The sequence below is a fragment of the Aedes aegypti genome, chromosome 1 (genome assembly GCF_002204515.2).
Source record: "Aedes aegypti strain LVP_AGWG chromosome 1, AaegL5.0 Primary Assembly, whole genome shotgun sequence".
NCBI classification, from domain to species: domain Eukaryota; kingdom Metazoa; phylum Arthropoda; class Insecta; order Diptera; family Culicidae; genus Aedes; species Aedes aegypti.
Window position 1 is genome coordinate 196,562,182 of NC_035107.1, and position 22,911 is coordinate 196,585,092.

Here is a 22,911-nt window from a genome sequence, read left to right on the forward strand (position 1 = left end):
ATCGAACCCAGACACCTTCAGCATGGTGTTGCTTTGTAGCCGCGGACTCTAATCACTCGGATAAATATCTCCAAGGATATTCAAAGGTTATCAGGAATTCCTTCTAAGATTTTTCCGGAAATGTCTCAGGATTTTATCACCGAAATAACTCTACAGATTCCATCGGAAATTTCTCAAGGAATTTCTCACAAAATATCTTCAGAGTTTCTTGGGGGTTTTCAGAAATTAATTCAGCAATTTTACCGAAAATTTCTTATAGAGATTTCACAAGTAATAAGGGAATCCATCAGTATATCCTCAAGTGACTCTGTGAGAAGTTCCTCCTAGGATTCAAAAAAGGAATCCCTTCAGCGATTCCTCTGAAAATTCGTTCATTGAATCCAACAGGAATTGCTTCGAAAATTTCGCTAGGATTTCCCCTAGGCATTCCAACTAAAAACCCTCCAGGAATTTTGGATTCCACCAGAGGTTCATCCATAAGTTGGATCTGAAATTCGTCCAGATAATTCTCCATGATTTCCATCAGCAAAATCTTCAAGGAATGAGCTGAAATTCTCATAGGGATTCCACTAAAAATTCTTCTGGAAGCTTCACCAATATTTTTCCGTTGATTTCACCGGAAATTCAAGAAAATCTTCTAAAAGTTCTTCCAAAACATTCTGGAAAAAATCCTTCGGTTCCTTCAGAGATTTCACCAGTATTTTATCTAACTATTTCTTCCGGAATGGTGTTTTTTAAGAAATTTCGCCATGAGTTCTTCCAGGGTTAAGAATATCAATAGAGTTTCGCTAGAAATTCTTTACCAGAAAAATCTAATATAGCTTCGCTAGATGTTCTACCAGAAAATACTTCAATGATTTGACTAGGATTTTCCTTTTTCGAATTATTCAGGATTATCAGAAATTCCTCCAGGGTATGAATAAAAAACCACAAGTTCAAATTACTATTTTTTTTTCTGGAAAACCGCGAGAGAATCGACCAGCAATTCCACGAAGGGTTGAACTTCAAGTTGAATTCCTTGAAGGATTTTTTGGAAAATTTCTGGAAAAAATCATGGAATTATTTATACTGAAATCATTGGAGGAATCACCAAAGAAAACACTGGAGAAATTCACTGGGGAAATTCCTTAACATATCTCTGTAAGAACTTTTAAAGCAATCCCTGAAGGAGTTTCTACAGGATTCTCTAAGGCAATTCCTGGTGGATTCCTTGGAAAAAATCCTCCAAGATATACTGGAAGGAATTGATGGATAAATTCCTTTAGGAATCCTCGGAGAAATATCCGGTAGATTCTTGAAGTAATTCCTTCAAAAATTTGAGGTAGAATGCCTCGTAGGTTCCCTTAAGGGATACAAAGAAAAATCTTTTAAGAAAACACTGGAAGAATTCATAAAATAATTTATTGAAGATTCCCTAGAAGAATCCCCTGAAAGTAACCTGGGGGAACCTCTCGAAAAATTGCAAGCAGAATTTCTAAAGGAATTCCTGATGAAATCCCGTGTGAATTTTTTTTTTATTATTTTGCAGTATATCTTGCTGAATTTCCGAAAGCTTGCTGGTGGAATCTCAAGAGGAATTCCTTAATGAATCCTTGGAGAAATTTTGGGTGGAATCACTGTAAGGGTTCCTGATGTGAATCTCTACATGTATTTCTGTAGGAGTTTTTGAAGAATTTCTAGCGAAAATCACGTAGGAATCTCTGGAAGAATGTTTGGGTTAATCACTGAAGGATTTTTTTGGAGGTATTCCTATAGGTTAGTTTCCCTATAGGGAAAGGTTTTTGATGCATAGGAAAAATTCCTGGTGGAATTATTGATGGAATTCCTGTAATAATTTCTTGAGCAATCTCTATAAAAATTTCTAGAGGAATTCCTAGTAAAAGCGCAGGGAAAAAATCCTTATATAATCTGTATAGAATTTCTTGAAGTTTCGATGGAGGAATTCCTAAATACATCTGTGGAGGATATTTTGGAGGAATTCTTGAAGGAAGCATTGAATGAATAAATTCCTCGGAAGTTTTCGGGTAAATCTCTGGAGGACTCTGTAGAGAAAATTACAAGAAACAATCGCTGAAGAAATTCCTTTCGGTTGAATTTAAGGAGGAGTCCTAGAAGAAGCTCTGAAAAAAGTTCTGGTGAAATCCTTATGGGAATTTCTGGTTATAAATTTATTGAGAAGTATCTGAAATAATTCGTTATGTGATTCCTGAACAATGATACAACTTTTAGAGGAAATAAAGGAATCTTTGAAAAATTGTGATAGCAATCTCCGGAAGAATTCTTGAAGTCAGCCTTGAAGTAAACTCTGAAAAATTACTAAAGAAATCACTTGAGGATTTTTTTGATCTTTAAAGGAATCAGTAAAGGAAACCCTGAATAATTAGCAGAAAAATCTTTGAAGAAACCTCTGGAAGAAAGCCAGCCTGAAGAATTTTCCTCGGAGGAATTTCTGTGTAAATCTGTGGATAAATTTCTAGAGGAATTGTTGATGAAACTCCTGGTAGAATCCCAAGAAGACTTTCTGGTGGAATCCCTAGTATAATCAATGGTTCTGGAAAGACTTCAAAGTAGAATAACTAGAGGAAACCGCTAAAGACTCCGGATACAAACTTTGAAGAAATTACCCTAGTCATTCTCATATCGATGACTGCTCAGAATAATCCCAGATAGAGATCCCTCATAATTTTAGAGTTCTGCCGGAATACTTCGTGCGAATTGTAATTGTAATTCCTCCTCAATATCCATTTCTTCCGGTATTTAAATTCTGAAAGTTCTGCTATTTCTCACAACGATTATTGCCATAAAAATATTCACCACCTCAGCCACAGAAATCGAAAAAAAAAAAAAAACAATCACATATTCACTAGGCTTGCCGAGAGCATTCAAAACATGCGAAGAAATATGGTGTTGCTGCAACACACTTTGACAGTCGGTCAAACGGTTGCAGCAACATAAATCGGTTTGACTAACTTGGGGGCGGAGTCAATGTTGGTCAAACCGTCTGAGCGTCTGTGGGCTGCATTAGACAAAAACGGTAACAGAATGATTCACTACCGACTCCTTGTGCCGAAGGCATCCGATTGCTGTAGCGAATGATTCTTTACATTCCGATTCCGCACGAGTAGCATTCGTATTTGAGAGCTGAAGAGCGTTCACTGACTGGTAATACACAAGGCGAAATGTTTCAGTGAACGCACAATCTGTACATTTCGCAGGAAGCTTTCAGTGATCGAATGGCGAACGCGTTCTTTCGTGTCTCCAATTTAAGAAAGGATAGGTGCTCTCTCCACTCCGTATATCTTTTCATTTTCGGTTTATCTCAATCGTTTACGATTTGTCGGAATTGCGCTCACCCTAGTAGCGTTCGGCAGTCATTGAACATTCGGTGGCAGCAGATATTTTGCAGATATTTTATCGGTAGCGTTCGGGTGAGTGAGTGAATTTTTCCATACTTGCCTGGCGGCCAAATATCTAGAGTTCATCGTCTTTCTAGAAACCAACCGAATCGACATCGCATTTATTAAGGCAAGTCATCTGAGGCCGCCTGTAAGTTTCTACCTGCCGGAGCACTCCGTCTTCAGACTGAACCGCCCCGGTGTATAACATGGTGGTGGCGTAGCCATTGCTGTTCGCAAGGGATTCAAGTGCCGTGCGCTGCCGGTTTATCGATTGAGCACCATCGAGGCGGTCAGAGTAGAACTGCTTACACCGACTGGTCCAATCTAAATCGTTGCAGCGTACAATCCACTGCAGAGCAAGCTCTCGGATGGTTCCTCCATTCCTGGTCGCCATGACAGAGCTGCCATCTGACCACCTACCGGTGGTTTTCGAGGTGGAACATGCCATCAATCCACGACAAAAGTATCAGAGAAAAAACTACCATCGTGCGAACTGGCCCCAGTTCCAGCAGCTGCGAGGATCGGTCCAATGAGAGCCCGGTTCTGGTGACAGCGAATGACATCGACAATGCTTTCCGAAAACTCACTGATACCATTGGTGAGGCGGAGTCCCGATTCATCCCATCAACTGCAATAGTAAGTAAGTTCACCAACATTGACAGTACCACGAAACGGATAATATCCCTTAGAAATTGCATTAGAAAATAATATCAAAGAACCCTCAATCCGTCCCGTAAAATTCTCTATAAAAAAATTAACAGAATCATTGCCAATAGAGTTAGTAAGTTTAAAAACAAACAGTTCAGCACAGATTTCAAAAAAATACCAAACTACTCCAAGCCCTTCTGGCGTCTTGCAAAAGTGTTGAAAACAAAACCCAAACCAGTACCACCTTTCAGAGAACCAAACAAAATTTGCCCAACAGCCAGTGAAAAGGCAAATGCAATTTCAAAGCAGTTTCTAGCCTCGCATAATCTGGGTCGGGATATAGTTAGTCCGATGGAGCCGTTGGTAACCGACAGCATCAACCGATTGGCCGATCAGCCAAATGCGCTTCTAGTTGACAAGAGGGTAACATCAGCGGAACTGAGGACTAGCATCAAGTTCACGAGAAACATAAAGGCTCCAGGGTTCGACGGAGTGTTCAATTTAGTCCTCAAGAACTTTGGCCCCAAGGCGATCAACGTTCTGGTCAATGTATTCAACAGATGCCTCAAAATAGGATACTTCCCTTCCAGCTGGAAACTATCAAAGGTGGTTCCCATTCTGAAGCCGGGAAGGATCCCACCAATCCGGCCAGCTACCGACCAATCAGCCTACTCTCGTCAATCAGCAGGGTGTTCGAGAGGGTTGTGTACCATAGGCTCCTAGACCATACCGAAGCAAACAATATACTGTTGGATGTCCAGTTTGATTTCAGGCGTGGGCACTCAACAGTACACCAACTGCAAAGGGTGACCAACCAGATCAGGCGGTTGAAGCAGTTGTCAAAGGCAACAGTCATGGCGTTGCTAGACATTGAAAAAGCCTTTGATAATGTCTGGCACGCCGGACTCACATACAAACTACTCCAGCAGAACTGCCCCGCCTATCTGGTGAAGATTATCTCCAACTACCTCGCCGGAAAAACATCCCAGGTTATCGTTTCTGGTACACTCTCGAGTCCGTACCCAATCCCAGCCGGAGTGCCTCAAAGCAGTAGGTATCCCAAGTAACAATTTTAGTTTTACGAATTACTTCCAGGGTGCTATAAATAAACGCTCATAAAACCACGATCAAGGCACTGTTGCCTTCATCGCATCCCCCAAAACCTCTTGTAGATTAGAACATGACTAGTTGGCCCACTCTGAAAGAGGCTATGAAGAGTATAATTATGTCACAAGAATAGAGCAAAATAGCATTTATGGTAGCTATTTTGATGCCACCTTTACTCGATGAATGTCGGTTCATCTTGAAAATGATTTTATCATAACGTCGATCTTGCAGAATTTATTCCCACGTAAACAAAACAAAATAAGATTGAAAATACGTCTGTGATAATTTATTTCCCAGTGCTTTTTATTTGAAGTGATTTTTTTTTTGATATAGGTAGTGCTCGAATCTTTAGTGCCGAGTGAGATTTATTGTGAAATGTGATGAGAAAGAAGTGAATTTGCCTGTGCCCCCTCTGAAAAGGGGCATATTTCTAGTTATTTAGCATTTGCTAAAATAAACCGCCAGGTGAAAATTCAACATTTCTTGGTTTGATTGGGCAGTAAATGTGCTTTAAATTATATTCAATCAGGTAAATCATCACACTATAGCGTCTTATGAGCGAATTCATGGAGATAGTATGATTTGAAAAAGTGAAATTGTGGCAACCGGAGTGAAATTAATATGGCGCATCCATGTTTGATGGATTGCCATCGACAAATGCTGTTTTGTTATCATAACTACATAAATAAGGGCACACTGTTATGATTCGGCATTTGTGGATGTAAAATTGCCTTAATAAATGCTGATTGAAGATGATTCAGCTTTTTTTCGCTTTATATGGTAACTAAGCAGCATTTAACATAGTTTGACAGTTCGGGCGTACTATTTTGAAGAAAATACGCAAAAAAACGAAAATGCATATCAGTTTTGCGTTTTACCATTAGGAATAAGTGTTCCATGGTAATAACACAATGATAGTGACTTTATATTGGTGTGGTAAGTATTAAAATTGCAATGCAAATAGAGTTTTTGCATCTTATGAGTCCCAATACTGATTTGGGAGGTATTAATAAGGTAAGTCATCAGAAACCAAGTTGAAGTCATGCAGCTTAAAAGCAGCTTTTATGACAACAAGCTGTATTATATGAGTCTTTTATCATAGCCGTAACAAATAAGAGTCGTTCAGCCACGGCAAGCAGTAAAATAAGGTATTGTATGCTGCGATAAAGCAGGTTTTGTAGCCACAAAATTTCGACTTTACGTTTTGGCTCTAAAAGGTTTTGAAAACAGCCAAGAGCCGAATTACAAAATATCATCTTTTGGCAACGTTAAATGTCGCCTCTAAGTATTATAGCAATCACTTAACTGTCATAAAACATTAATAAATCCTCACGAAAGCCAAGAAGCTGTGGAATTGTTACTTGGGATACTTGGTCCCATACTCAGTGTCTGCATATTTCAATATACAGTCAACATCGCCGATCCTCAGTATCCGTCATCGTTGAATTCTTCTTTGTGTGAATGTTTTTTTTTTGACAATACATGCACGAATCTGGTAGAACGTGCATTCAGTTTTTCAATTACTTTTTCCCCACTGATTCTCTTCTCTTCTGCCGAGTTCATCAGAACAAACAAACATCCGATCATCAGTAGTCTTGCACTCACGAATCATGTGAGACCGAATTGAAACGAACTCACTGGATCCAACTATTCTCAGCTGAAGATTTCCGTCGTCTCGAAACCGTTCAAGGGGAATGACGAGCGCGCTGACAATTCGTGTAACGGTAGTTCTTAGTGATGGGCTGCATAATAGAATGGCTGATACATCACATCTCGGAACAAGCGAACTTGAATAATCACGAACTGGCTTGAGGATTTCCGAATACGTACACAAACTTTAGAAAAGAAAATAAAACTTCAAATATTCATAAAACTGACGGAGCAGAAACTTTTTGCTTCCGTTTTCTGACACCGCACACTTCGATCTCTGGGCGGGTCATCAGAGCGCTAGTGAACAAACTACAAAAAAGGACTTGATGCCTACGTTGTGTACGTGGAAAATTGGAAGATCCGGATGAACGGCACCAAGATCCAAGTCATTGTTTTCCCGCATAGGAATGCGAACCGCCTCAAGCCAAACGGGAAAATAAAAGTGCTTGACAACGAAGTGGAGTGGGTTGACGTGGTGAGATACCTGGGACTATGTATTGTTCTACCGACCGCATGTCGACGATAGGGTGCTCCAGAGCACATCCATGGTGAAAAGGCACTACCCGATGATCATTCGTCTCCAACACCAACAAATTGGCCATCTTCAAACAGGTAGTTCTTCCAATGTTGCTGTACGGATCCCCGGTCTGGATGGGATTTGTCCGGATCCACATTAAGCAGCTACAAACCGTTCAGAACAAGTATCTGAAGATGATTCTGAAGCTCCCACGACACACAAGAAAAATGAAAATACAAACATATTATTTGAAAAAAAAAAAAAACAATGATTTGGTTCATTTAATTTAAACTTTCGAGCTAGAAAGAGCTCCTCGTGATAATCGCAGCATCGGAACAGTCAAGATACAATCCCGTTAGGCACCACTACAAGAAGCCTCATGATCGGCTGATCCGAAAAGCTGCCAATCTTCGGGTATATGGAATCGCTCAAGATTGAGCTACGTTTCTGGATTTCGACTTAATCCCTGTGGTTGTCATATAGCCTTTTTCCCAGATCAGAAAGCGAAGAAGTAGGCTAAATAGGAAATAAGCCATATGAAATTGATGTCTTGGCAAGGGATGTCCAGGATGAGCATTATGCTCTTATTGCATTCCGGCGGCACTGCAGCAGGGTCCTCGGAAACATCCTCATATTATCACATTGTTGATTATTCGTAATAAATCAGATAGTGTATGATGCTACGAGATGAATTAGGAGATTATAGCAAGTATGTAATTTACACGTTAGGAAATATTACACGAATACAGCCAAACCTCTTTTTACGCCCCTAACTGGGGGAGCGCAAAAGGAGGGAGCGTAAGTTGGAATTTGGAGCGCAAAAAGAGGGAGCGTAAGTTAGAATTTTGAGCGTGAAAGAATCATTTTTTCTCGAGAAGTTTTGCGAAGAGGTGGGGTTTATCCGTGGTACTTCTCGAGGGTATCGATAGGGATGACGTGAACCATAATATGACGCCATTTTGAAATCCAAGATGGCGACTTCCGGTTTGTGAAAATAACTTGAAACCCACGAAATATGGAACGGGACCAGGCATTGCAGAATTCGCTCTCATTTGAGTATGTAGCACGATCAAAGCAAACAAAGAAAAACATCCCATCTGTTGCAATCCACGATCGTCAATGTATCGCAAGTTGTAACAAGTCTGATAAATGGAAGCAGCGAAGCCCAAGAGAGAGCGCCAAAGAGAGAGCGATGATAAAATTCATTTTTCTCGCTTATTTACGATTGGGGGTAGGTGTTTTTCTTTACTGGCACGATAAACAATCCACGAACTTCCAATAGCAATAGTGTCCCCCAGGTTTGGTGCATGTTTAGAGGGGTTTTATCATGCACTACTATACCCCCAATCTGATCAAAGTTGTAACAGTATACGAGAATAAGTCTCTCATAATGTGCAACATATTATGATAGTTACAGAGAGCGGTAGTCTGAGCTTTTCCTTACAGTCACGTTCGCCACCTCACGCTATGTCTATCGGTGAAATTTTTTTCCATACATTTTGTATGGGCCGAAATTCGTTGAAATCGGGGTTTTCATGGGTTTTAGTATGAAAAATAGCTAAAAAGTAGAAAAAATCAAAAATCAAACCCAAATACTGAACACTAGCGAGAAGAAACCTAATGTACATTCGATTTTTATAATCGTCTGGTTCAGACATAGCGTGCACCTTTCTAGTATTTTCATCCCCCAAATTTATGTCCATACAGTTTCGCCACCTTTTGTCTTAAAATCACCTACCGGCCAACAGCGACTTCCAGTAAATCTGGTAAGCAAAACGTAGCTGATACTTATTATCATTTTATTTTATTCGCAACACTGTACTGTTATCTACCGGCAGTGACAATAAAAATGTTTATTTAATTTTGTTTAGTATTGTTTTTACGTAAAGTATTGAGCAACATTTTGATTCAAATGCCGATATTCTGTCTCAAATTCCGAACAACTTGATTCAAATTCCGAACGGAGCGTATGAGCCGTATTCATAAATATAATTTCTCGAAATATTTATCTGAGCGAGTTTTACTGACCTCGAGCTAAAGAATCATTACAATTCCCGGAATATAATTAAGTAATTCTAGGGACATGTTATGCAGAATAAATATTTTTTAGTGTTTATCATGACAGAATACGACAAGGTATGCCATTAAGCTTTTATGCATTAAATATTTAGTTTTATTTTCCAGAGACATCTCTTTATGAACTATTTTAAAATTCTTTGAATGTACTTTATTATGGATCTCAAGGAAAATTCCACAGGAAAGAGGTCCATGGCCGAATCCTAGATTAAGTATTATTTTTTTTCGACAAAGTCCCAGTAATTTTGGTAGGACGACTTAAAAAAATATTTTGAAGATATAAAAATTAGAAATGAATAAACATTGGAAGAAATTTAAAATTTAAAAGTTAAATTTATTGAATTCAAGAAAATTTCCGTTATGAAAAGATCCTGGACCGAACTGGTATCAAACCCAGGCACCTTCAGCAGGACTCTAACCACAAGGCTAAGAAAAGCCCTTTGTATTGTTAGTTAAGCTATTGGAAAAACCAGTAGTCTTAGGGACAACAATTTATCAAATTTGTTAAGGAATCTATGTTAGTATAAAATTCAAGGACTCATGCCAAATGATTTCAAGCAATACATTTGATACAATAAATTTCAGAGGTAATGGATGAATTCCTTGAAGAATGCGAAGTACCTAAATATCTGAAAAAAAAACTAAAAACGATCCTGGTATAAGCTCTATATTAGTTCTGTAAAAAACTGCCTAGAGAAATTCCTATCTGTAGAAATAATTTAAAAAGGAATGCTTGGAGGAATTGGAGAACAATTCTAGGAATAAATTGTTGAAGAACCTATCGTAGAAATTCTTTGAGTTATCCTTATAATCCGTATCAATAACTAGCCAGGCAGAAACTTCTGATAAACGGGCCCTCAACTTATCAAATATTGAAATTTTTTCATTATGGAATTTGCTAAGCCGTTAAGGTGAAGATGAACCGAAACGAAACTTCAGATTTTCAAGAGTACAACTCCGGAGAACCGATCATCAGTTCGAGCTGAAAACTTGGTCGATTCTTCTCTTGCAGATGGTGACCAATCGATCAGGTACGGATCAGGTTCTCCAGATTTGTGCACCTGAAAGCTCATCGTGCCTTTAGGTGTGGGTTCGATTCCCGCTTCAGCCATTGAAATTTGTCTTCAGAAATTTTCCTCGGTTGTTCCATGCATTATTGAGCATGCTTATCCGTTGTCTTGTGCTAAGCTACAGTTTTTGCAGCTTTGATGGTTAAAGACGGTATCTGTGTTTCTTGATGATCATTTTTTAAAGTATTCGAGAATGAAATTTTAATGTCGCTTGCCCCCTAACGGAAAAGCTGTTTATGTCCATGGAAATAAAAGAGAAATAGGAAAATAATCCATATTGCTTCACGTTTCGATGGTTCACAATGCTCTCGAAAACGAACGGGAGGACGATGGCTGGCATGACCTGATTTTCGGTTTGGAAATGTGAGTTATTGGTCAAACGGATTGTCCAAAAATATGATGATTATCAATCAATTGAAACGGATATAATGTGATTTTTCTGCTTATATGCTTTTCTATGGCAAGCTTGTCCTACACTCTTCTTCAATCTGTATATCCACACACACTACAATTCAATTCGTATTGTAAATCTATTCATGGAAATAGTTATTGCGTTCGATACCGATTCTGGAAAAGCATAAGTTTTGAGCTGAAGTGCGAAATATTGCACTTCTTCGCGGAAGAAGAAGCCCCATATAGCGCCCAAATCAACAGATCGTTTGGTCCAGAAGCAGGTCAGTAAAGGTACAACTTTTCACCCGCTCAGAGACCATGGTTCAAAACCTCGAAATACAAGGACTTCAAAGCGCTTTCACTATTGTGGCATGGTCTGGCAAGTCACTTCGACTCCGACGTACCTAACAACCCCTTCCAGCTCTTCTCTCCGTTGGCTGCCGGTGAACAATTAGGCTCGAGTGGCGTTCCCTTTCATGGCGACGCCAGGCAACAACGACGTTGCGGAGTTCAAGTGGCCAAAAGTGGATTATAAATTTAATTTTGCCCTGCCACCTCTGCTGCCAACCCGGTCAATGCATAAAATCCCCGACAAACCACACAGTCGCACAATGGTTGAAATAAAAATAGAGTTGGTCAAAACTATTTTTATCACCAAAATCGATGAAACATGTAATCTGAACATGTTTGTTGGTGTTTTTATATTTCAGCCAATTTGACAGCGTTGTGTCCAAGAAATTTGTATATTAGTACAATTTCAATTAAGAATCGTAATTATATATAATACATAAGGTTTAAGACATACCTGATGATTGAATATATAAACAAAATCAAAATCCTGTTCGGTTGTTTGGAAGCCTCTTTCAATGCAGCTCGACCATTGTGCGTCGGTGACGATACTAGCGAAAATGCATCTACCACACTGTAAGGCGTTTTCTGAGCCGAAGCCTTTTACGGGGAGGAAAAGTTTGTCTGGCGTGGAGCAACCAATCCGACAAACGGTTCCATTCTCTATCACATATGCAAAAAAGGTAAAGATTGGTTGCAGAGATTTTTTTCGCCACCGCCTGTACACCTTGGCGGGCCATTAATTTATGGGAAAATTTTTAAAATTCAACAACTTTTTTCGTCTTCTCTTAGTTGTTTGGGAGTTACGAAATCAGGTGCATGGTTTGTACACAGCATGGTGTTCCTTGCTGCTGAAGTAGTTTTGTGTGGTTTGATGTAAAGAACTCTATGTTTACGACAGAGGCTTTCTTACAGCAAAATCGACTTAAGGATATCTTACATTTTTAAATAAATATCTCGAATTTGATTTCGTATAATTGATAATTCTGGAACTAGAGTTACATATTTCTCAGGAGCACATAAATGTATTGCTGTTTGAATTTGAGATGCAAGTGTTGAGTAAGTGTCCTCCAAATGCGGTAACACAAAATAATCAAAGAACACCTAGCAACGATTAAATAAATCACCGCCGCCCTAGCAAGAAAAATCTATCTTTGACATCGCATTTCTTGTGAAAAATCTTACCGCGTTTGGTGTTCCCGCATTTGATATTTGAATTTCAAACGCACAAAGCAATACTGACGAGCCTCCAATCAAACCGTCTCTGAGCTCATCGGAATCCTAGTGTGCTGCGCTAGCCGGAGGCTCACGAAAATTTTAAAAGCGCGCGCAAGCCGATGGGCTCCCGGTGAGACTCGTCTGATGCACTGCTCGGTGCTACGGCTCACCATCGGTATCCAAGTTGTGAAACAACTGTTTAGTAACGAATAGCCTCTACAACTATTTTCGCCTCAATATGCAGGTGTCTAAATGGTCTACATGATGTGGTTAAAGACTCGCGATCCGAGAGTTACAATTTCGATCCTTGTTGAAAAATGATTTTTAAACAGCACATGTGACGGAGGGCATGAGACCGCATTGAGACGCATCTCAAAAAAAATGAGGCGCAAAAAAAAGGTCTCACAATGGGCAGCGCACCCGTGTGCTAACAAGCAAATGAGCCTCCTGCACCTATGGTTACAGCACGTGCACAGTAACTCTATCTGGAACAAACATATTTCAAGAATTTCAACACACTCTTCTACCTACTTGTTATTGTCGTCATCACTAGAACAGAGCCTTCTTCTCATCTTAATGTTCAAAGAGCACTTCCACAGTGTTTTATTGACAGAATTCTTGTTAATTTGACCGTACGCTGCCGTGTGATCAATATACGTAGAGGTTGCAAGCTTTTGTGCTCCCAGGATTTAATTTGTAGATAGAATAATTAGTACGGAAACATAGGAAAAGATAATTGCCACACGGTACAAAATCGGTTAAGTTTTTGTCAGTATAAAGCATTTCCTTTCTGCCAAAGATTTTGCATAGGTACTTGACCCAGAATTCTCTGTTATCATTCCACCACCGAAAACCTTGTTATCCGTTTTGCCGCAAATGCATTCTAGCACATTCCACCGACGGAACAACGACGCGATAATTTATGACCTCGTTGCTGCCAATGCATTTCCATCACCCCAAACGTTCGCAGTAAGTCGTTAACTACTTGTTCTTATCAGAGCCCCATTCAAAGCGAGCACTCCACCATGCATGTAGCACAGGTAGTTACGACACACTAGTATTTTCCATTACATTTTTCCAAGAATTCCGACAAGGGCAAAAGTTTTCCCTCCTTCCCCTGCATTGCTCCACAAAAGTCACATCGACGACAACATCGGAGACGATGACGACCAAGTCGCGACTGCCAAAAGCCTTCAGGGCTGTGGCTTCACAGTTTCCCACTCCTGTCTGTGTAGTAAGATGTGTCACCAGAGAGCGTGGCGAGGTCTCGTGTTAGAGTGTTTGTGAAAAACCGTGATTGTGGTGGAAAAAAGTTGATGAAAGGCGAAAAGTTGGCGTGTATGGTGTGCATTCTAAGGTGCCCTTCTGCTGTAAATTGTAGGGAAAAAGTTGGGAAGGAAAAGTTTCAGTTTTTGGGTGGGGGAAGTCTGGAAAGGACCAAGAAGTAAGACTAGCCTCAAAATTCATAAATTTTCAGTTGAAACGCTAGCTCGTGGGTTGGTTGTTGTTTGTCGCCAGTATTTGGTGAATATCTCAACACGCTAGATGGATCGTTCTGATAGTACAGGGGCAAGGGAAAATGGTTGAGATAGGCAATATTTTTTCTTAACTCAAATGGTTATACCTTTTTGAAAAAATTAAGAAAACTAATCTTCCATATTAGCCACTTTCCCTATGGGACCTGGAAATTACTTAAAGTAAAGATGAATCGAAGCCAAATTTCAAATTTTCAAGATCACAAATCTGGAGAACCAAACATCCGTTTAAGCTGAAAACCTAATCGATTGGTCACTAGCTGGTAGTTACCAACCGATTCAGTTTTAAGCTTAAAAAGGTTTTCAAATCTCCAGATTTGATTTGGAAAGTGGTAAAGGTTGGTAAGTGCATCTAACCTGAGAGAGACTCGCGAAGAGGAAAAATATCAACGTCATATGCAGCCCGCCATTTTCATGGCTGAAAAAGTGAAAAGTACTGTATTAACAAAAAAACTGTTTTTAAAAACCTCAGTCGACGGAGCAGTTTTTCCAAAGTTGCTGATAAATACACAAGATTAGTTATTTCCAATGTCTGCAACGTTTGCTGGTATGAAATTTCATTCAAAAGGCTATTTATGGCAGTTGAGATGCGAACACAATCATTTTTTGCTGAGAGGTTCATGTGAGGGTTTGAACGGCTTGCGCATGATTGGTATAAACACAAAGTGGAATAAGAAAAAAAAAAACTCAGCAATCACAGAAAAAGAAGACGGTTTCCGCGAGTCTTGTCTCAGCATCTAACTATTAAAAAAGCTTTCGGGAGCATCATTGTGAAGTAGTACGCACAGTTTGATATACGGTCATATTTCGGAAGTTTTCTGACGAGTCTAAAGGCGTTCATTTCAATTTCAATTGGTTTTATTTTCTAGGAACATTATGAACATTAATAATACTTCAAACCACACAAAAAAACTAGCGGCAGAAAAAAAAAATGTTTTAGACATGGCCAACTGAAGTTCGGGACATCGGAGGTGTTCCGGGCAAAACAACATTATTTAAAAAAATTCTGGAATTAGATCAAATTTGTCGTAGAATGATTCTGGATGGATCTGATTTCTTCATGTTTTTAAAGTTGTGAAAATTTAAATTCAGAAAAAACTTTGCCTATCTCTACCATTTGGCCTAACCCCTGTTTATATTTTTGAAGGGGTATTTATATCCTAATATATACGCCTTTTTCAACGTACTGACTTTTCGAAATCCATCTAAAATAAATTCCACTTTATTCGCTAAGTGTCAAAATTTCATTATCCCCTTGGATTGCACTTCACGCTTGAGCTGAACCAGCAACAAGCGACTGCTCCAGAAGATAATAATAAACCGTTCGGAACGCCTCAGTGAAAAGATTAGTTACCGGTGAACCAGCGAAAGTAACTAACCTACCGCAGTTATGAGGAGAAGCCTGCAGTGATATTCTCTGTTCGGTCCTCCATCACCATCAATTCACCCTGGTCCAGTTGTCGTCCCGTTTTCGCTAGAAGCCAGATGAGGACTGACTGTCAACTGCCAACGATACGTTTAATCCTCTTCCCACGACTTCACGACTGGCTGGCTGAGGGTCTACAAATAAAAGTGTGAACGAGAAACGCTCCGCATTTTGGAAGGATACTAATTGGCTCTTCTGGAGGTGAATTGCTCAAGCAACCGAGCTGGAAGTAGGATAAGCCGGGTATTAGAGTCGTTCCACTTGATGGCCATTTAGTAGCCAGACAGCCTCTTCTGGTTTGTGGTACGCACTGGACTTGGCCGAGATAGCAGGCAGGAGCGCTTTTGAGAAATGTGGGAATTTGTGAGTGGTGAAAAATCATCGTTTGCCGTGGGGGAAAATTCAGCGTTATCTATGGGGAACAGTTAGCTATAAATGCAAGGCTTTGAAATACTTTCTCTACAGGTTGACTTCGGAATCCGCATGATTTGCTGATGGGGCACAAGTAGCGGGGTTTTAAAAGCCTGATAATTGTTGGGACAACGCGGATTGGGAATACGGCTGTTGTAGTTATTACATAAGTAGCCTTAACCACGCAAAGTTATCCCTAAATCTTTATCAGGGAAGCATATACGCAATTCACATTATAGTTGCGTAGACCTTCATAGCTATCTAGGTTGTTCGGGAAAAGGAAGTTTTTATTGAGGATTTACTAGTTACATGCCCAAGCAACCCTACACATACCTACATTTCCTCCGTTGCCTCAACCATCATTTCCTGCACTCTCACCATAATTATGATAAATTAATTAACTCATTACGCGTGGTAAAGATGGATAAATTATGGGTGAAACCATGAAAAAAAAAATCACGTGCTCGGCTGAAATTTGAACCCAGGACTCTTGTATGCTAGACGAGCGCTTTACCAACTAAGCTACCGGGCCACTTGGTGACCCAATAACTCAGTTGGTTACAAGTTTCGAATTCGGGGATTTGAATTTGAACAGATCACGCAGACTCTTTTCATAACCCACATCCATCCATCTCATGTATAATACACACGCGCGCAGAGAGAGTGCGATTTATTCTGTGTTGAAACTGTTTGCCCACCATACCCACATCGCTTCCACAACCCCTGTTCCTACGCCAATGGTGGCAGTACAGTCCAATTCAATTTCCGAAGGACGTATAAAAGGAATTGCTTCTGTACTGATTCTATGCGTTCTTCGTGTACGACATGGTACGGGTTCCATACTAGGTGGCAATATTCCAGGATTGGTCTTACATATGTAATATACAATAGTTCAATAGTATATGGGTCTTGAAAATTGTTACTGAACCTCTTAATGAAGCCAAGCATGCTGTTTGCTTTGTTTATTTTGGAATTAGAATGTTCTACAAAAGTGAGTTTAGAGTCTAGGGTTAAGCCCAAATCCCTTACAATTTCACACTTCTGCACTACTTAATTTCCTAAAAATACTTCAATTGGAGGTGTTACATATTTTCGACTAAATGCTATTGAATTACATTTCTTGATATTGAGTTGGAGAAGACTTTTTTGCACCAAGTGAAGAATAAGTTAATGTCATTGTGGAATTCTTCTGTTTTGTTAGAATTACTTACTTCCATGAAGAGCTTCATGTCGTCTGCATATATAATAAATTTTATTTATCTAAGTAAAAAGGAAAAGTCGTTTACATACAAAATAAAAAGAAGTGGCCCTAAATGAGAACCTTGGGGTACTTTAGAGTTTACAGAAATGGGTGCTGATAATTTATTTTGAAAGCGCACAATTTGTTTCCGATCTGATAGATATGACTGGATCCGTCATATTTTGTACCTGATTTGAAAACAGACACCAAATACGAGGATTTCCACGCTTGCCATCCAGTCCTGCTCCCTTTGACACGTCCAAGTTTTTTAGTGCCGATGAGATTTCTTGTTGTGATAGTTTTGCAATAGATATACTATTAGAAATTTGTGGGAAAAAAGAAAAAAAAATGCGGTCGCGGTCTTCTTCGGAGTAGGTGGTATACACTTCTTGAAAGAAATCTGCAAAGAGGTTGCAGATATCGGAAGAGTTTTCACCTACGTTTCCGTCAAAATGCATTCGCGAAGGGAAATTGCTACTTTTTAATTTAGTGTTTACATAATTAAAAAAGTTTTTAGGACATGATTTGACTTCAGATTCGACCTTACTATTATATTCTTTACATATGTCATGATAATTTTGTAAGTTAGTGGCAGTATTTTCTTTTTTGTATAATTGATGCGCTTTCTGTTTCTTGTTCTTTAGGTTTTTCAGTTGTGGGCTAAACCACACCGGTAATTTCTTATTCTGTATACAACTTCTTCTTGTTGGCACAGTTAAATTAATTATTCGTTGAATAATTGAATGGAATTCGTCTACTTCGGTGTCGACATTTCCTTCAATACTTATAATATGTTGCCAATTAATTGTACATAGTCTACGTTTGGCTTCATAGTAATTTGCTTTATCGTATTCCGGCACTTCCTCGTACTCCCAGTCGCTGGGGAGAGAAGTTTTATGTATGAAGATGGCTTATGGACAAAAGGTCAAAAGACAAAAGGTCGAAAGGACAAAAGGTCGAAAGACAAAAGGTCGAAAGGACAAAAGGTCGAAAGTGATTTGCATGATGGGAAATTTTTCCTTCTTTAAAAAATATTTTCGACCTTTTGTCCCTTCTTTTCTGTTCTTCGACCTTTTGTCCTTTCGACCTTTTGTCTTTCGACCTTCTATCTTTTCGAACTTTTGTCTTTCGACCTTTTGTCATAGATTCAAATCTTCAGTGCAATTTGTAAATAAAAGGTCCAAGTAAAAATTTTGCTGTTTTTTTTACGTGATTAATTTGATTTAGGCCAAAATATGATATTTTGTCGAATAAAAATTGTAAAGTACTGTCTTCGCCTACGACTGGGAGTAAAAGTGAATCATTTTCATTGTCTGCAATGAAGTCGGCATTGCGTTGGTTGAAGTCGCCATAAATATGCAGTTTACTACCATATTTGAAATAATAATTTCGACAATTTTGAAGAATAATTCAAAAGAATGTTTTTAGCGTGTTCAGGTGGAAAATGAAATGAATGAATGATGAAAAAATATGCGTTTCTTCATTAATTAGAGCTTTAGTCCAAATATTTTCGAATTCTTTGTGTTTGAAAATTTCAATTTCTTCAAAAGTAAAGTCTGCATTGATGGCTATGAGGACTCCGCCACCGGACTTCTTATTACAGTGTTGCAAATTTCGGTCGTGCCGAATTACTTTAAAATTGTTTCCGAAAATTTCTTCGCTTCTTACGCTTTCGTCCCAGCTAGTTTTAGTTCCAAGAATTACATTGAAAGAAGAAGATAAAAGTTTTTGTTGAATTTCCATCATTTTGGTTCATCAATGGTTTAGTATCCAAGAAATCTATACTCGGTTTTTCAGAGCATTATGTTTGATTTGCCACATCCGGTACATTCTTAACGGCTCAAAACTCTTCATTTATGATGTATTATTATGTTCTTAATGCTTTAACCATGGTTTAAGGTAGTTAAGGGGCCTTCCTTAGCCGAGTGGATAGAGTCCGGGGCTACAAAGCAAAGCCATGCTGAAGGTGTCTGGGCTCAATTCCCGATCGGTCCAGGATCTTTTCGTTATGAAAATTTCCTTGACTTCCCTGGGCATAAAAGTATCATCGTACCTGCCACAGAATACTAAGCTGAGACGCAGGCTCTGTCCCAGTGAGGACGTTAATGCCAAGAAGAAGAACAATGGTTTAAGGTAACACGGCGAATCGTGTTATTTTCCCTATCGTTTGTCTCACTCTAACAATTTTCATCAAAACTTTGCAGAAGCAAATCTCGAATTTTAGTGAACCGATTAAATTTCATGGGTTGTGCACTACATATAAAGAATTATATGATAATTTTTCACATCGATATATGGAGTGGTACTTGATAAATAAAGATATCCTGGCAAGGGACAATCCATTAATTACGTAAGACATTTTTCGACGTTTTTCAACCCCCCTCCCCCCATGGTAAGATTTTTTGTATGAAAATTAAATATAAATTGTATGGCGCGTAAGAAATCTCAGACCCCCCCACGCCCCATAAACCCTTACGTAATTAATGGACAGCCCCCAAGTCCCAAAAAACCGCCCATGTTTACCCCATCTGATCCAGTGTTCCGCCGTAACAACTCCGGCCGCATGACAATTCCCGCGATAATGTGGCCACTTTTTAGAAATTAGAGATTTGTGCGAGTATACTGTGAAAAAAAATGTATCTGTATAGTATTTGCTTAGCGGTGATCGCTTTAGTACTTTTAATTTCACTCATTCCTATACGGGTTAACCAAATTAAGATGACAGTGTTGCCTAACACAGAAAACCTAGATTTAAGTATTGAAAGTAATGATTGGGATGATACTAATAAAGGAATTAAAAAAAGATCAACTTCCTCTGAGTGAAAATAACAAATTTAGGTTGTTTTGGTTCCTGAGCGTGTGATAAGACGACGAACTGATATTTATGGGTATAAATAATCCACAAAGTTAGGGATTTATTTCTGGATAGTGCAATATCCTATAGGCTTAGCTTTTATCAATAAATTACAGAACTTGCTGTATTAGTGCTTTTCCCTCTTTAGCGTACACAATTATGATACTACTGAGCTCTGCCTCAAAAACTTGCAGTTAAAGTTAGTTTCAGAATCCCCTAGAGTGCACCTATGAATTGGGATAAAAGTTTCAATAATATCCCTAATGTGTCCTTAATGGTGTGCAATATTTCCCTCAAAGCTTTTATCTCGACGAAAGTTCAAATCCATATCCTGATATTAATACCACCTACTGATTCAGCGCAGAATCATCATCGCAAGAGCTTTCAACTAACTTCCCATCAGAGTAAAAGCTTTCCGTACGTTAGATTTTCACCACAGCGCCACAACCGCGCACTCATACAGAGTCAGAAATAGCACTGAAAGCCTCTCTGGAAAATCCACTCGCCACCCTCACCTGTGCAGTTGGTCTCTGTTTGGTGCAGAGGTGAAAATTTCCACCGCAAGGCAAACATCGCAACCAAAACAGACATCATAACGTTTTCGCCAACGGGCAGCAAGAGCAACCGACGGACGTGAGAATGAATATCCAAGGTCATCATTCCATCAAATGGGAACGGCATGATGCTGGCTGGTCCTGTCAGATACCGGACAGTCAGTTTGACTTTTGGTGCAGTTTTATTTCGCAAGTGCACCTGAAGGAGAACGATTTTATGGAACTGCTACAATTATGTTTTTATTTTATATTGACTTTGAGTTGTTTGGCTTAAAAGTAATAGTTGGGTCATTCCGCACCAAGTATCCAAAGCACATATAATCAACCGCCGTGGTTTTCGATCAAAGTATGGTCAAATGTACATTCACATGTACATTTACATGATCATCCCTCGATCTCATGAAATCGACTCATGTAATTGCAGATTAGTCTAAAACTAATTATTATGCTCACCTTGATTTTAATGACTTTGAAACTGTTATACCTTTCGAAGAAGAAACTATTTTGAGGAGTCCAGAAATACTGTATGTTTTTTATCTGAGAGAGAGGAGACAGCTCACTGACAACTGGCTTGTTTTCTTGGCTTCTTTGATTTCTTCTTCTCATGTTTGGGTTGTGCACAATGGTTCGGAGAGCACAAACTGGGTAAAAACTATTTTTGCATATCATTTCTTATCAAAAAGATCACTAAAAATCAAAAGCAATTTGAGTCCAATCGACAATATTTAAATAATCAACGATTTTATATGCGAGAGCAAAGGAAAACAGCCTGCATTTTCAATCACATACAGTTTTAGTGTGGCCTAGTTTTGACGGTTTTTCACGCTCTGCCCTTCGAAAGTGCGGTTTTCCAGTGACAGTTGATGACAGGTTCCCTTGACTTTTGGGAGCTCGCAATCTAAGCTAGCTGTCTCCTCTCTCTCCGTTTTTTTATTATACAGGGTTGCCAAATTATTATTGTTTTATTTTAATAATTATTTTTTATTTAAAAAAAATAAGTCAAATTCTCGTCTAATGAGTATCTCTCTTCTGAATAAATTAAAATTTCTTAGTTTTCCATATACAATTATTGCTGTGTGCATTTGAGGTGCAAATCTTCACTAAATGTCCTTCAAATGCGGTAAGACAAAACAATCAAAGGACACATAGCAACGATTACACATATCACCGCCAATTTAGCATAGAAAAGCTTACTTTGACATAGGATTGCCTGTGGAAAATCTTACCGCGTTTGGTGTTCCCGCATTTGATATTTGCGTTTCAAACGCACACAACAATATATCAAATGTTAAGTTTTGACTTCTGAAATTTTGAAATTTCCTGGCTCAAAGCAATGTTTATAAAGTCAGTATTGGACAAAATGTCAAAAAACAAAACGTAAAATGCTGAAAAGTCGAATTTCAAACCATTAAAAGGGACAAATCGTCGAATGAACAAATCGTCGAATTATGTATTCTCCCGAAAGAGAATCATTCTTTCAAGAAATTTTCATTCCTTTTCCGTTTTCTCCTTTCGAAATTGCGTCCTCGCTACGTTTTTCTTTTTTGTCGTTTTGGCATCCAACGTCTCGGAAATTGACGTTTTGTCTTTCAAAGTTTTGTCATCCAACCAATATAGTCAGAGCTTCTTTGGATTCATATGATAAAGAATTAGATCCATAGGTTAAAACAGTGTTGCCAGATAACTATTTAAGTTGAATTGTTGAAAGTAATAGAGAAGGCATCGACCGTTATTGTTTTATATTATTTTGTTATGACTATATCGGTCATGTGACTTGAAGGTAGAGGGAGTCAGTAGAACACTTTAACAGATGATAAAACGAATTGGCGGATAGGCGTAGAAAGGTGTAGATTCGATTTAAAGCAAAATTGCAAAAAGTTTGTTTGAAAACACTATGTTAAAATCTGGATTGAAAACAACTTCCTTCAAAAATGTTGAAATCGGTAATGATCGATTACATGTTTGTACTTTTTTTTATGGAAACTTGATATAGAATTACCTGTACCTATACAAAATATCAATAATTGTCTGTACTTACCAAGAAACATAACGACCAAAACGAATCGCAGCATGATGATATGTATGTTTGTACGTCACCTCTGGAGTGTGAAAAAGATCCCCTCTTTTCTCCTCTCACTTCGCTTCAATGATGACGGTTTTACCTCTTTGCAAGGGGATTAGACAATGTTATTTCCTGAAAGAGATATGGGAAAACAAAGCAGACGGAACGCGATTAGCATTAGTGTCATAAAAGTGTCCCCGCATGCGATGGACTGCTCTGGTGGATGGAGGGCAGAGGAATTTTACTGATTAAAAGTGGGGCAACAAAATGGTCGTAAAGATTTTCAAGCTTTTTGCCCGTTTTCCGTTTGGTGTCCCTGGGATGATTTTGTTCGTAATATGCAGTGCTTAATGGTGAAAGAACGACAATTCGCGATTGGTCATGATCAAAAGAGGTGAGCAAAA

General features: G+C 38.8%; 1 protein-coding gene across 1 annotated transcript in view; it reads right to left on the reverse strand.

The window, feature by feature from the left end:
- Positions 1-22,634, reverse strand: part of LOC5567775 — a 709,794-nt gene extending 687,160 nt beyond the window's left edge. The window contains exon 1 of the mRNA XM_021856664.1: positions 22,484-22,634. Coding sequence (XP_021712356.1) covers positions 22,484-22,517 — 34 coding nt within the window. The 5' untranslated portion in view covers positions 22,518-22,634. The remainder of the gene's footprint in view (positions 1-22,483) is intronic.
- Positions 22,635-22,911: the final 277 nt, after the last annotated feature.